General features: G+C 43.9%; 1 protein-coding gene and 1 pseudogene across 2 annotated transcripts in view; one reads left to right on the plus strand and one right to left on the minus strand.

Moving 5' to 3' along the window:
• The window catches only part of Usp7 (ubiquitin specific peptidase 7), a 55,836-nt gene that overhangs the window by 18,474 nt on the left and 24,494 nt on the right, over positions 1–12,868 (minus strand). The window contains exons 1-9 of one of the 2 annotated variants that reach the window (XM_041675999.1): positions 12,313–12,473; positions 8,339–8,537; positions 6,502–6,640; positions 5,391–5,479; positions 4,228–4,336; positions 2,952–3,082; positions 2,382–2,436; positions 1,374–1,454; positions 1,190–1,280 (exon numbers count right to left, since the gene is read on the minus strand). In XM_041675999.1, the coding sequence (XP_041531933.1) occupies positions 1,190–1,280; positions 1,374–1,454; positions 2,382–2,436; positions 2,952–3,082; positions 4,228–4,336; positions 5,391–5,479; positions 6,502–6,640; positions 8,339–8,424 (781 nt within the window). In that variant the 5' untranslated portion in view covers positions 8,425–8,537; positions 12,313–12,473. Of the gene's footprint in view, positions 1–1,189; positions 1,281–1,373; positions 1,455–2,381; positions 2,437–2,951; positions 3,083–4,227; positions 4,337–5,390; positions 5,480–6,501; positions 6,641–8,338; positions 8,538–12,312; positions 12,474–12,868 lie in introns of those variants that run through there. The other variant, XM_041675998.1, reaches the window with a different exon arrangement.
• On the plus strand, positions 202–679 carry LOC121463669 (annotated as a pseudogene).

Consider the following 12,868-nt stretch of genomic DNA (forward strand, 5'->3'; position numbering starts at 1 on the left):
AAAATTAGTAAACAACCTTCCTCAAGACCCAGTAACACCACTTTTGGGTATATATCCAAAGGATGCTCAATCGTGCCACAAGGACATGTGCTCAACTATGTTCATAGCAGCTTTGTTTGTCATAGCCAGAACCTGGAAACAACCTAAATGCTCCTTGATCGAACAATGGATAAAGATGTGGTGCAGCCTTTCCAGCTTGGGCCCGGGAGAATGGCTCCCGCAAAGAAGGGTGGCGAGAAGAAGAAGGGCCGTTCTGCCATCAACGATGGTGGTGACCCGAGAATACACCATCAACATTCACAAGCGCATCCATGGCATGGGCTTTAAGAAGCGTGCTCCTAGGGCACTCAAAGAAATCCGAAAATTTGCCATGAAGGAGACGGGGACTCCAGATGTGCGGATTGATACCAGGCTCAATAAAGCCGTCTAGGCCAAAGGAATAAGGAATGTTCCATATCGTATCCGGGTACGTTTGTCCGGAAAACGTAATGAGGATGAGGACTCAAACAAACTCTACACATTGGTAACTTACGTGCCTGTTACCACATTCAAAAATCTACAGTCAGTCAATGTGGATGAGAACTAACCTACTGAATCTCAAATAAAGTTGGAGAACAGCCTTCAAAAAAAAAAAAAAAAAAGATGTGGTGCATTTACACAATGTAGTACCACACAGCAGAAAAAAAATAACGACAGCTTGAATTTTGCAGGAAAATGGATGGAACTAGAAAACATTATTTTGGGAGTCCAGCCTGGTCTACAAGAGCTAGTTCCAAGACAGGCTCCAAAACTACAGAGAAACCCTGTTTCGAAAAACCAAAAAAACAAATTATTTTGAGTGAGGTAACCCAGACACAGAAAGACAATTATCACATGTACTCACTCATAGAGCAAAGAAAACCAGCCTACAAATACAATCCCAGAGAATTTACAACAATGAGGACACTAAGAGAGACTTACATAGATCTAATCTACATGGGAAATAGAAAAAGACAAGATATCTCCTGAGTAAATTGCAAAAATGGGGACCTTGGGGGAGGTTTGAAGGGGGAAGGGGAGGGACAGGGAGGGGAGCAGAGAAAAATGTAGATAAATATCAATAAATATCAATAAAAAAAGGAAACAAAAAAAAAACCCAACAACAAACCAAAAACACAAAGCTTATGAAGTATGTAGAGACAAGACTTACTATTTTTCTTTCCTTTTATACTTAGCTGGATATCATAATAATCTTCTCTCCTATCAGAACGGTAGTCTACTTCTTTGCACTGAATGTAAGACTGTAAATAAACAGAAGGCAGCTTCAGCATTGGCCGTCAAATCTCCATTTATAAATCTTTCAAAGCCATTCTTTAAAACTAATGCTCACATACCACCATTTTGCCTCTGAATAACTTTGGAATGGTGCCTTCTACACATGTGCCTTTCATCTTATTTTCCACATTATCAAGCAACTGAAAGAGAAGGTTTGGGCATTAAAAAACAAAACAACAAAACACCATTATACTTGACAATTTACTTGGAAGTACCAAGAGTCAAAGAATTTCTAAACTATAAAAATAATACCTTTGGCATGCAGTTATTCAAAACATATAAATCTTTCTTGGCTGGATTTTGTGGCTTTTATAAAAAAATATCTACATGCAACAGTTGAGGTTAACCTCTTATACAGTCTCTGGAATGAATTAGTAGTCTGTAGTGCCTTTAGAAGCATTTTTTATATTTATTTTACCTCTGTGGAAAAGCATGTAAACTGATCACTAAACTTAACTCGTATTGGTCCACACCAAAGGTTAATGAGGTTGAGCCTGTCAACAGGATTGACTGGTTTGTCCATGGATATTTAATGAACTGATTCAATCCAGCTAGTGCTGCAAAAAAGAAAACACACCTTGCCCAGCCAATCACCTTGAACAGCCATTCCACGTCTCTCCGTTACGCGAATCTGTCTTTCCTCAATCCAGGAAGGAGAATGTACCAGTGACTAATGAGCTTGAGGGGGGTGGGTGCGGAGGATTTCTGACAGTAAATGCAGCTGCCTCGGCCAGTGTGCTTGTCCCTTGCTTTGTGACTCCTGTACCACTCATCTGCTCAGTTCACTAGCAAGAAGCCCACTCACAGCTCTATCTGTCCGGTCTTTCCCAACAAGTCGTCTTCTGCTGAGTAGCACAGTCCTTCCCACTGTTAGAACTAGATGGGCCCTGAATTTACCAGGCACATGGTATACATCTGGAATCCCAGCACTCTCTGCTCTGGCCTAAAACATCAGTCCTAAGCCAATGTCAGTGGTCTGATTAGCTGTGAGGCTTTTACTCATGAAGAACTCTAGCACTGCCTCAAACATTCACTCTAAGACCCAACAGTTACTGCTTGAAACTTACCACTCGACAAAGCTCTTGAACGTCGTGTTGCATGAAGCTATCTAACGTTTCCCACCTTTCAAGAGAAAATGAGTTTCTATATATCAAGGGAGCCAATTAAGAAGCAATCTAGATTATAAACTAAATTGAATCAGCCACTAGCCTCAAGTTTGGTGCTTTTTTTAAAATTGATTTTTATTGAGCTCTGTATTTTTCTCTGCTCTCCACCCTGCCTTTCCCCTCCCGCCTTTGGTGCTTTTTTTTGCGTGTAAAGATTATCTTGGTGATTGTCATAATTCAAAGAATTTTACCAGCATTCAGCAAAAAAAAAAAGCTAACATTTTCTAAAATCTTACCTAGAAGAGGTGGTATACAAGATAAATGTACATATACTTCAAAGCTACACACACCCTTTGCTGAAAAGCAAAGAAAAATCGGAAACAAAGCCTATTTCCTAAAAGGGGAGACAGTGCACAAATGCCGAGACAACTGTAAGCCTGCCTGAGCTGACTCGTACTTGACACGCGTCACAAGCTTCCACTCTTGTCCCTTACACCGAAAGCAGAAGGGAGGTGGATGGCTGGTACACACCCGAATGACTTGGTGAGCTTCTTTGTTCCAACGGGCTTGTCGCTGTGCTGCAGCTCATAGAACACTCTCTGCAGAGCCAAGGGGACGCTTTTGGAGGAGTCGTCACCCTCCGTCGGCATCATGTACACAGCCTGCAAGAAAACAGCTGTCAGCCAAGCGGTGGTGGTGTACGCCTTTAATCCCAGCACTCAGGAAGCAAAGGCAGGTGGATCTCTGTAAGTTCGAGGCCAACCTGGTCTACAAGAGCTAGTTCCAGGACAGACTTCAAAGCTACAGAGAAACCCTGTCTCAAAAAAAACAAAACAACCAAAAAACAAACAAAACAAAAAAAACAAACAAAGAAAACAGCTGTCAGCTCTATTATGATAAAGAGAAAAGCAATGTGTTAGGGGCTCTTAGCTATGTCGAACTTTGAAAACCATTCAACTGTCTGTAGAGATAATTTAGAAAATACAAAGGAAAATGAAAAAGTCACCTATAGCTCACCAACCAGGCAAAAAAACTCGTTCATTTTAGCCCCCCCCCGACAGTACAAATTTAAATTTTCAATTATTTATGAACAACAACAACAAAGAGATGAAATGTAGATGACATCCAAGCTACTACACACACAAACCCATCTCAGTCACCTGTCTGGCAGAGTGCAAATGAGATCCAGGAAGTCCCATCCAGAAGAGCCTTCTCCCTGTACTACTCCATGCTGTCTGCACAAACTCTCCCCATCAGAAAGCACCACCCCCATCCTTAGATTCAGACTGCTCATTAGTCCATGTAAGCATAAGGTGCAGACCTACTTACTCCTGGAGGCAGGAGGATCTAAAGTCAGTCTAAGCAACTTGAGTAAGACCCTCCCCCTCCCCGGGTGAGGCCGGGAGTGGTGTCACAATCTTTAATCCCAGCCCAGGCAGGCGAAGCTCTGGCAAGCAAATCGGTTCCAGAACAGCTAGTACTATATATAGCAGTCTCGCTTCCAAATAAATGGATAAGAGAGGGTATGAGGGGGCCTGGGAATACAATTTAGATGTAGAAATAGTAGATCTTCACTATTATCATTATGGTGTTTGTATTTTTAAAGCTGACGGCACTAGTCGGCTTCAACAGCAGGTGTCCCTTGACTAGAGACTATCAAGGTAGCCTGGCGGGGCCTCCTCCCCTCCCTGTGGAGAAAGGTCTGCAGTCCAGGGAGGGGGAGAACTTCTGCTGATTATTCTACGGGGCCTCTGACATACCTTACAGAACAGAAGGCAGAAAGCTAGAGAGGAATAGATTCACTTACCTTTCTTAGTTGATTTGTGAAAAACAAAGTCTGCAGCAGGCTGTTCATGTAACACGTAGCTCCCTGATTCTTTAAGCCGACATAGCCCGTATGCTTCTTTGAGTCCCACCTGAAAGATAAGTCCAAGCTTGAAGGTCCGCTGCACAGGACAGTTGGTTTTTAGTCACTGTGCCATGCCATCATCTGTTTCTAGCATCCTGGCGAAGGAGCACGCTCCACACAGCATTCCTCCAGCACTACACTGTAAAACTGAGGCCTGACTTGATGTCACACATGTCTGTTCACTGACATGGCTATTTCAGCATTCGCCTGTCTGCTAACAGGACAGAGCACACCTGCCATTGATAAAGATGAGCACTGACAAGACACTGGGGGTACCCTTTTACAATTATATCGAATGTGATTTCAGAGCTAGCTTATCACACACACACATTAGGAATTCATATATGATCATCAGCAGGATATGTTAAGAGCTGAACACCCCACCCCATCCCTGCTGCCAATTCTGTAGAAACACATATGCAGGAGGAAGACAGGAATATATATTCTGAAGTTTTAGAATACACTCTAAGCACCAAGGACTTTTCATTTTTAATAAGCTATTTTGGTGGCTACTTGGAGAAACTGGTCTGAGTTATGCCCCAGGTATCCTGGACCCATGCGGTAATGGAGCCAGAGAAAAATCTACCGTACAACTTCCTCTAGCCAATCTAATCTCCCTCTTCCATACTAACGAGGAACGTGAACCAACACTGTCGGGATGACAGCTACAGTGCAGTTCAAGAGCCCGGTCAATGGCCCAAGTTAGAAGCTCTCACGTTCCCTGATTCCCCGCGAAAAGTTTAGACATCTGTACACTCTTCAAAATAAAAGCAAATCCCCACTGCAGTGGCCATGGATGTAAGGACCTAGGGCTTCTCTGCTTGTTAAGACTGTGCCCTTCCTAAGATTGCAAAACCATCTAGTCTGCTGGCTGGTTAAATTCAGAAAACTCATTGGTGAGCACAAAGGAACTGCCAACCAATCCGTTAAGAGAGGGTGTGAAGCAGGCAGCTATGATGTGTTGGGGCTTACTGGCTGAGCACATCTCTTCAACATATATATATACCAATATAAATTCTCACTCAATACAGTACAGCAGTACCCAACTGAACAAAACTTACGCAACTCCATGGGGAGCATCCGCCTGTACAAAAACTTCAAAGGTGACTTTATCATCGTCTATAAATCCTTTCTCAGGATCAGTCACTTCCTATAAAATAAAAATATCCACTTACATCAGAACATATACATTGCGTACTCTGCACTCAATAAAGCACTACTTCAGAACTGAATGGAGTACTTCTTTAAAGTTCCCGCACAGTTGTGCGCCTGTGTGGAAGTGGTCCATTTTGTGTTAAGCATGAACCCAGAGAGCTCTGCAGAGGTGTTCAGGGTTAAGTGCCACCTGGGCCTGGGTAAAATACCACCCACTGGCCACCACCACTGCAGAAAGGGGCCCTACCAAAGAAGGTCTTCCCTAGGAAGGTCAGGAAAAACTTCAATGTGCAATTACAAGTTCACACTTTACTGGACTGGACAAACAGTGTAGTGTTCAACAGGTCTGCTTACTCTTATCACGAGAACCAGAGTTTGGAGCCTAGTACCCACAACTTACAAATTCTCATCACTCTGACAGCCTAGCCAGGCCTCTGTGGGCACCCTCACACACACATGCCCACATACTCACACAGAGACATAAACAGTTTTTTAAAGATATCTTAAAAGTTAATACTTGATGCTGCCAGGTGGTGGTGGCACACACCTTTAATCTCAGAACGCGGATGAGAGTTGAAGCCAGCCTGGGCCTACCAAGTGAGTTCCAGGACAGCCATAGCTGTGCCCCCCACACACAATGACCCCCCCCCCAAAAAAAAAGAAAAAACAAAACCATCTAATGCTCAAGTGGCCAGTGACATGACACAGTGAGTAGAGGTACTTGTCATCTAAACTTTGAACTCGTGGACCTGAGTTCAATCCACAGAACACACAGAAATTTGCCACACCATGGTATGTGTATGCCCACTCAGTATTTGCACACACAGATAATTAAGTTTGCATATCAAACACATACAAAACAGTAAGTAAAAATTTAAAGGTTGCAACTTGAATGCCGAATGCCAGAAAGTCACAACTTCCAGATACCTGCTCAACTCGAAAGCAAGATTTCTGAGAAATGAAAGAACAAGACTAGCAATAACAGTTGGGACGCTGAGACTAAATACTGTTACTTACACTCCATGCCATAAAATTAGAGAATCCCCAGTCATTCTCCTTGTGGAAGAACAAGTGACTGATTCGACGACTGAATGATTTGTCATCGTCCCTGTAATTTATTATCTTCAACACTGCTTGTGCATGACAGGACCACGACCTATTGGAAGGGGAGGGAAAAAATTCACCCAAGCCTTAGTTGACACATTTAACTGAGAGTCACACATTTTTAAAACATCAAAATCAGCAAACGAAAATCTACCTTGGATAGAGAAGAGGGATCTGAGGACACAGCTGCAGCGGCTAACTCAAGATTTTATTATTTGGTGACAGTGCCTCACCATGTGACTCTAGCTGGACTAGAACTCAGGGATTCTGCACCATGACGCCTGGCTTGTGATTTTATCTTTTAACCCGTAAAATGTTATAACTAAGTATAAAACACAAGTTCCTAGCTGGGCAGAGGTGGTGCATGCCTTTAATCCCAGCACTTGAAAGGCAGGGGCAGGCAGATCTCAGTTTGAATTTGGCCTGGTCTACAAAGCAGGTCCCAGGACACGTTCCAAAGCTATGGGGAACCTGTCTCAAAAAACCAAAAATCAAAACACAAACAAGTTCCTGAACTTTTAAGTATATTTTATAAAACTGTGGCTGGGCGAGGGGGTAACTCAGCAGTAGTGGTTTCATGGCATATACAAAAGCCCTGTGACGGGGACACAAGAATAAAAAAAAGAGTTGATGAGCACAATATGATAGCACACACACATAATCTCTAGCACAGGAAGCTGAGGCAAGAGGATTATTACGAATTCAAAGCTAGCCTGGACAACAAAGCCAACAAAAGTAGATACACCTCTGGGTTCTACCCCACAATGCACTTTTGTTCAGTAGAGCCTGTGCCTGTACCTTGGGGTTCCTGCACACTTGCCCTATGGATCAGGAGAAATCAGGCCAATGGGCACGCAAGAGGGTAACACCATAACTTGCAGTTATGCAGTCCAACCTGAGCACCAATTTACTGCCGGAGACAAGCTCAGTTGAAGGGAGAATGTACTCCATACTCCCTCATCAATTAGGCTCCTGGTGTAAACAAAGGGACAATGTACTCCATACTCCCTGCTAACCCTGTCCAGACTGTCCTGGTGTGCATGAGTTTAACACTGACAATGCAGAATATGGGTTGAAGGGAGAGCTACAAATCTCTGAGAACAAAACAAAGAGGTCAAGTTTGAAAAACTCATAGAATATGATACCTCTCTCTCTCTTTCATATCAATTGAAGGACCTCCAAGATTTTTCTTTGTTTCTTAGTTACTGGAACAGGGTTTCCTGCAATCCAGGCTGGCCTTGACCTGAACCTCCTGCCTCCACTTCCCAAATACAGGTATTAAAACAATTTTACAATAAAAATAAACCTCCTTTTAAAAAGTTATGACCAAAACTTTCCCCCTAAAAAGGCCCAATCCATCTAAAGCGCTAACTAATTGCTGTGACTTGTACTTTCCAAATAGGCACAGGCTATCAGGAGCAGACAGCTGTCAGGGTGAGACACACTTAAGGCGTCTATCTGCTTACAGGGAGAATGGAATGATTACTCAGTGGCCGGCAGGGTCCAAGTGGCCCCAGCCTATCCAGGCCGCTGGGCTCTAGCACAAAGCCTAGTTTTATGTTATAGAATCAGGGCTGGCTTTAACCCAATAATAGGTGATTATGTAACAAGGCCCTAGGTTTCATCACCAGAGCAAAAGGAAAAGGGACTGCATAGAGTTACAAAGAAGCTGAAAATAAAATCGAGTAAGATGATGGAATTTGGCTTCCATAAATCTGTGCATTTGTAGTTGCATCATTTAAACTCTTACGTGGAGTCAGATTCAGCATTGCACTGGAGAAAGAATCCTACGCTTTTTTGGTGAGGTCTGTCTGGATAAAAGCGTGGCATCACCATAATCTTCCATGGCAGATTTCGCACAAAACACGGAGGGCTAAGGACCGACTCACTCAGTCTGCTGAAGCGCTCGACAGTGAACTGAAAAGTTGCCTCGGAGCGCCAACTGGTGTCTGCAAGAAAACACGCCATCAATCACAGAGCCAGGGCATTAACCATAAGCGCACGAACACTGTAGTAAACTGCTCTACAATATCTCAGTCCAAGTACTTCTGAAGCCTCTGGGGGAAATGATAGTGTCGTTTCCAATTTATGAAAAGGCTAATAAGGACAGTTTCTGCATGGCTGGACTCCTAACAGGAGCTCACTCACACACATCTGCCTTCCCTTGGAGAACCAAAGTTTAGGGGGTTGAACATCTACTTCAGTGTTCACTCCCAAATCTGGGCATTGAGGGGACAGAAAGGAAAGGAGGGAGGGAGGGAGGGCGAGCAGCCTTGTATTTCTGTATATAAGCAATACTCAAGAAAAACAGGGAAGATATGAGCCTTGGACTAAGATCCGGGAGGAGGGCAGTGGAAAAGACCAGCCACTGTGCTAGAAGCACACAGCACATGGAGACAGCTAATACTGTCCCTCAGCTTTGACTTTTGTGAACATGCTGGATCCCTTATGGTAGCAATTTATTTATAAAGTAAAGTTCTTCCCAGCATTAGAAAAGGAATAAAGGTTTCTGCCCTACAGTACCTCTGGTCAGGGGTTCAGTGTGTCAATCAAAAATGTATCAACTAAAATAATGGCATCATTGACCCATCACTGGCCAGAAAGTTGATGCAGCCCCAGCAATGTCTGACTGCTTCCCGGGCTACAGCGAGGGAGCAGTCTTTCACAGCCCCTCTGCCAGTTGCTACTGACAAGCATCAGTGAAGCAAAACAAAAGCCACAGAAGACCAAGGGACTGCAGAAGTGTCTGAAGGCATCACTTTCTGTGCTTGCCTCTCTGTGGAGCGGGAACAGCTCCCCCCTCCAACCAATAGAATCAGGTATTGATATCCCTGACTGCTGGGTCCCGGAGCATGACCACACTAGACTCATGAGGAGCATGTTAATCAACAGGGACACCCTGTCCCCTTATATCCCAGATTGCTGAAGACCATCATAACAAAGTCCCACAACCCTTCCATCTCCAAACTGCACACAAAATGAGTTTGTGGAATCATCTACTTCTTCTAGATAGACTACAGTTGCTAGAAGTTTGCAACTACCTGGGTCTGTTCTTAAGAAAACATGTCCATCAGTCCTCACAGAGGGTATTCTTTACAAAGGCTGTCAAGAGTCCACACTCTGCTTTTCCCCACCCATTTGCACTATGCACATCCCGGCTCCCTCAGTCAGGGCAGGAGCACTAAAGCAAGAAGGGTGGCTACAGGAAGCTGCAACAGGGTGCTGATGACTGGCCTAAGACTACTGAGTCAGGTATTCCTACACCTCCTTGAAGGGGAAAGAATTCTGCCCATGACAATGCCTAAAAAAACTCAGCAGAAAGTTTGCCACATGCTTTAGTGGACATACAAGGTGTACCTGAGCTGCATTAATTTCCACTTTATGGGTAAGGACACTGAGGCATAGTGACATGAAGTGGCAGTGAGTCCTCAATAATGTCCACCACCTATGGCAACACCAAGGACCATGACGGTGCACTCTACAATAAAGCTAGCCTATTTCTACAATTTAGACGTATAGGGTTACACTCTATAGCCAGAAAAACTGAAACATACTGTGATTTGCATTTTGTTCTTCCATCCCACACATTTAAGTAAAATTTAAACAGTGGTGAAATTTTCACTGACATGTTAATTCTTTTGACAAGGCAGAACCTGGTATTATCCATGGCCCCCACTTCACTAGTCTGCTTCATTACAAGCCACACCGGATTTCTGCATTATACTGAAGGCACATTCTTAGAACAGGCTAAGGAAGTTGAAACTTCTTATGAATAACTTGAAGGCTGGGGTACAGTCCAATTGTAGAGCATACAGCTGACACGGGCAAGCCCCTCAGTATTCACACCAACACACAAATGAGAATTTATACAAATGCCAAATGAAAAGCCTAAAAGAAATAAGAAACCTATCTATGACAATAAAAGTCCGACTACCCATCTATAGGGAATTATATGAGACTGATCAACAAAGGTCTTTACCCAACAATGGAAGCAGTATGCTGATTCCAGATCATTTAAAAACAAAAACCAAGTCTGTGTGAGTTTAAGCATTTCAAAGTTTTTTTGCTTTTCATTGTTGTTTTAACACAAGGGATAATCAACATAAAGGACATAATATTGGATCCTATATGATCATTCGAACAGAGACAGCTGGCCTGAGCCCACTGTGTCCCTTTGAGCACAAGCTACAGCTTCCCTTTTCTCTTGAGCACACTAGACTCCTTGACAACCCACTAGCATCAAACTCTGCCCCAGAAACTGGGGAGTGCCGGCTCTACTGCCTGTCCCAAAGCTCCATGCTCACAACTATCTATCTTATCTGCCCAGAGCAAATGTCAATGGATTAGACTGGGCTTCAATTCTGCAGAGAAAGCAACACAGGACATTTCAAGTTTTTAAAGGGACTAATTTCTCCAAAAGGTGGCTCTAAAGTGATGTTTTCGCAAACCTCTTACATATATCAGTCAGTCTCATAAAATGATGTACATTAGTTCATCTGATGAAATGAGCTGTTTCCAGATACCTACAATTTAATCTAAGCTCCACAGAAATCTTCAGAGCCCACACATTTGCTCTAGAACGTCTTAGTCATTTAAGGAAAACCATACTTGAGGAAGTAAGAATAGGTAAGATGAAAAAGGACTTGACCATCTCATTAGTCTGTTAGCAGGACTTTAAAATGTTCTCTTCCTCACCTAAACCTGTTCTCTCCATATATGTCTGAATGCCCAAGTTGCCAAAGTTCTTACACAGAGATGTCTCTTACTAAGGACCCTCAGCACAGGGAATCACTCATCATTTGGTTACAAAGTGGCCTAATTAAACCCAGTATCTCTAAATCATATATCCTAGTTTGATGTGCTTGTAAAAGATTTAAGTGAAGGGGTTCAAAGCCAGAGTCTGCACTAAGAAACCCCCCTGTAGAAGCCAGCTTAGGCCTGGGTGGCTGAGGCATGCATAATGCAGAGCTCCTCAAGGTTCTGACCCTTGCCACATGACATGTACAACTCATCAGTATCACTTTACCTCCAGAAAAGGTCACCAGATGCAGAGCCCAACCCTCCTATGCCTTTGCCATGCTGTGAACAGGTTTAGGCCCTGAGCCATCCCTGAAGACAATTTCAACTCCAAGCCAAGAGGGCCGCTCTGCTTTTTCCATTTGAGACCCCAGACTTGGGGCTTCTAATTTCTGGTCTTTGTGAAACAGCCTGGGTATTTAGTACTAAGAATCCAGTACTATTTGCCCCAAAGTAAGAGAACTCTGCCTCATAACTTCTTAACCATGATTTTCAATCTAGGCCACCCCGGCCCCCAGGAGACACTTGGTTGTCTGTTTTGACTGCAGGTAGGAGGAAGGTAGGGTTCAGAGGGTAACTGTCCTCTTCTACTACACAGGATAACCCCATAGCTGCATCTGTGTCTCCCAGACACTGAGTAAGAGAGGAATTGCTTAAAACAAATTGCACTGGGATGGAGCTGATGGAGAGGGCTTGCTACTGTCTACATACAACTCAAATTGACCCCAAATGCACACCTGGCGCCTCTGCCTGGCCACCTTCCCAAATGCACTCTCTGAACCACTCCTGGCATCTATGGTGTCCAAAGTGAAATCACCAAACGCCCAATAACCAATGAGACCACACCCACACCGTTGCCCTTCATCTACAGTGGAAAGCGCACTCCACGGGGAACAAAGCAGCGGGGTGTAGCCCACGCCTCTTTACCTTCCTCAGAAATTGCCTCAGCCAGCTGCCAGGGGTAAACCGCACTGTGAGAGAACTCTCAACTGCGGCTGCAGTTTCGCATGGAGGCTGAACTTTTGGCAGGAGGTCTGAACAGCAGTCCTTCTGGTGGTGCAGCCCGTGCCTGATGGTTTCTTTCAACTGCCCCGTTACTCCCCTGGGAAGGACACAACCCTCATGAGGATTGATGGACATGCTTGTACAGAACATGGTTTCAAATTACACTGCAAGATTCCAGGGGCTGCATAAAGCAATTACTGGCTGCTCCCTTCTCAGGACTTTGACTTGCAAATGTTACATCTCTTAAGATGATATAAAGAATTCTCAAAGAAAAAAAGCAATTCCCTGACACAAAATGCCCATGCATATACATACGCATATGCTTTTCCACAGGGAAGCTACAGAGAAAAGTGAGTGGAAGAAGTATAGGGCCCAACGCTTGGCTCTCACTTCGCCTAACAGGAGTTGGAGGTGTTCTCAATTGTAGTCGAATGATAAGACACTAAGGTGGGGATGCAGTAGAAAACCAAATCCCAAT

Source organism: Microtus oregoni, unplaced genomic scaffold (assembly GCF_018167655.1).
Source record: "Microtus oregoni isolate MIOR12 unplaced genomic scaffold, Mior012 000027F_ref0000203, whole genome shotgun sequence".
NCBI lineage: Eukaryota > Metazoa > Chordata > Mammalia > Rodentia > Cricetidae > Microtus > Microtus oregoni.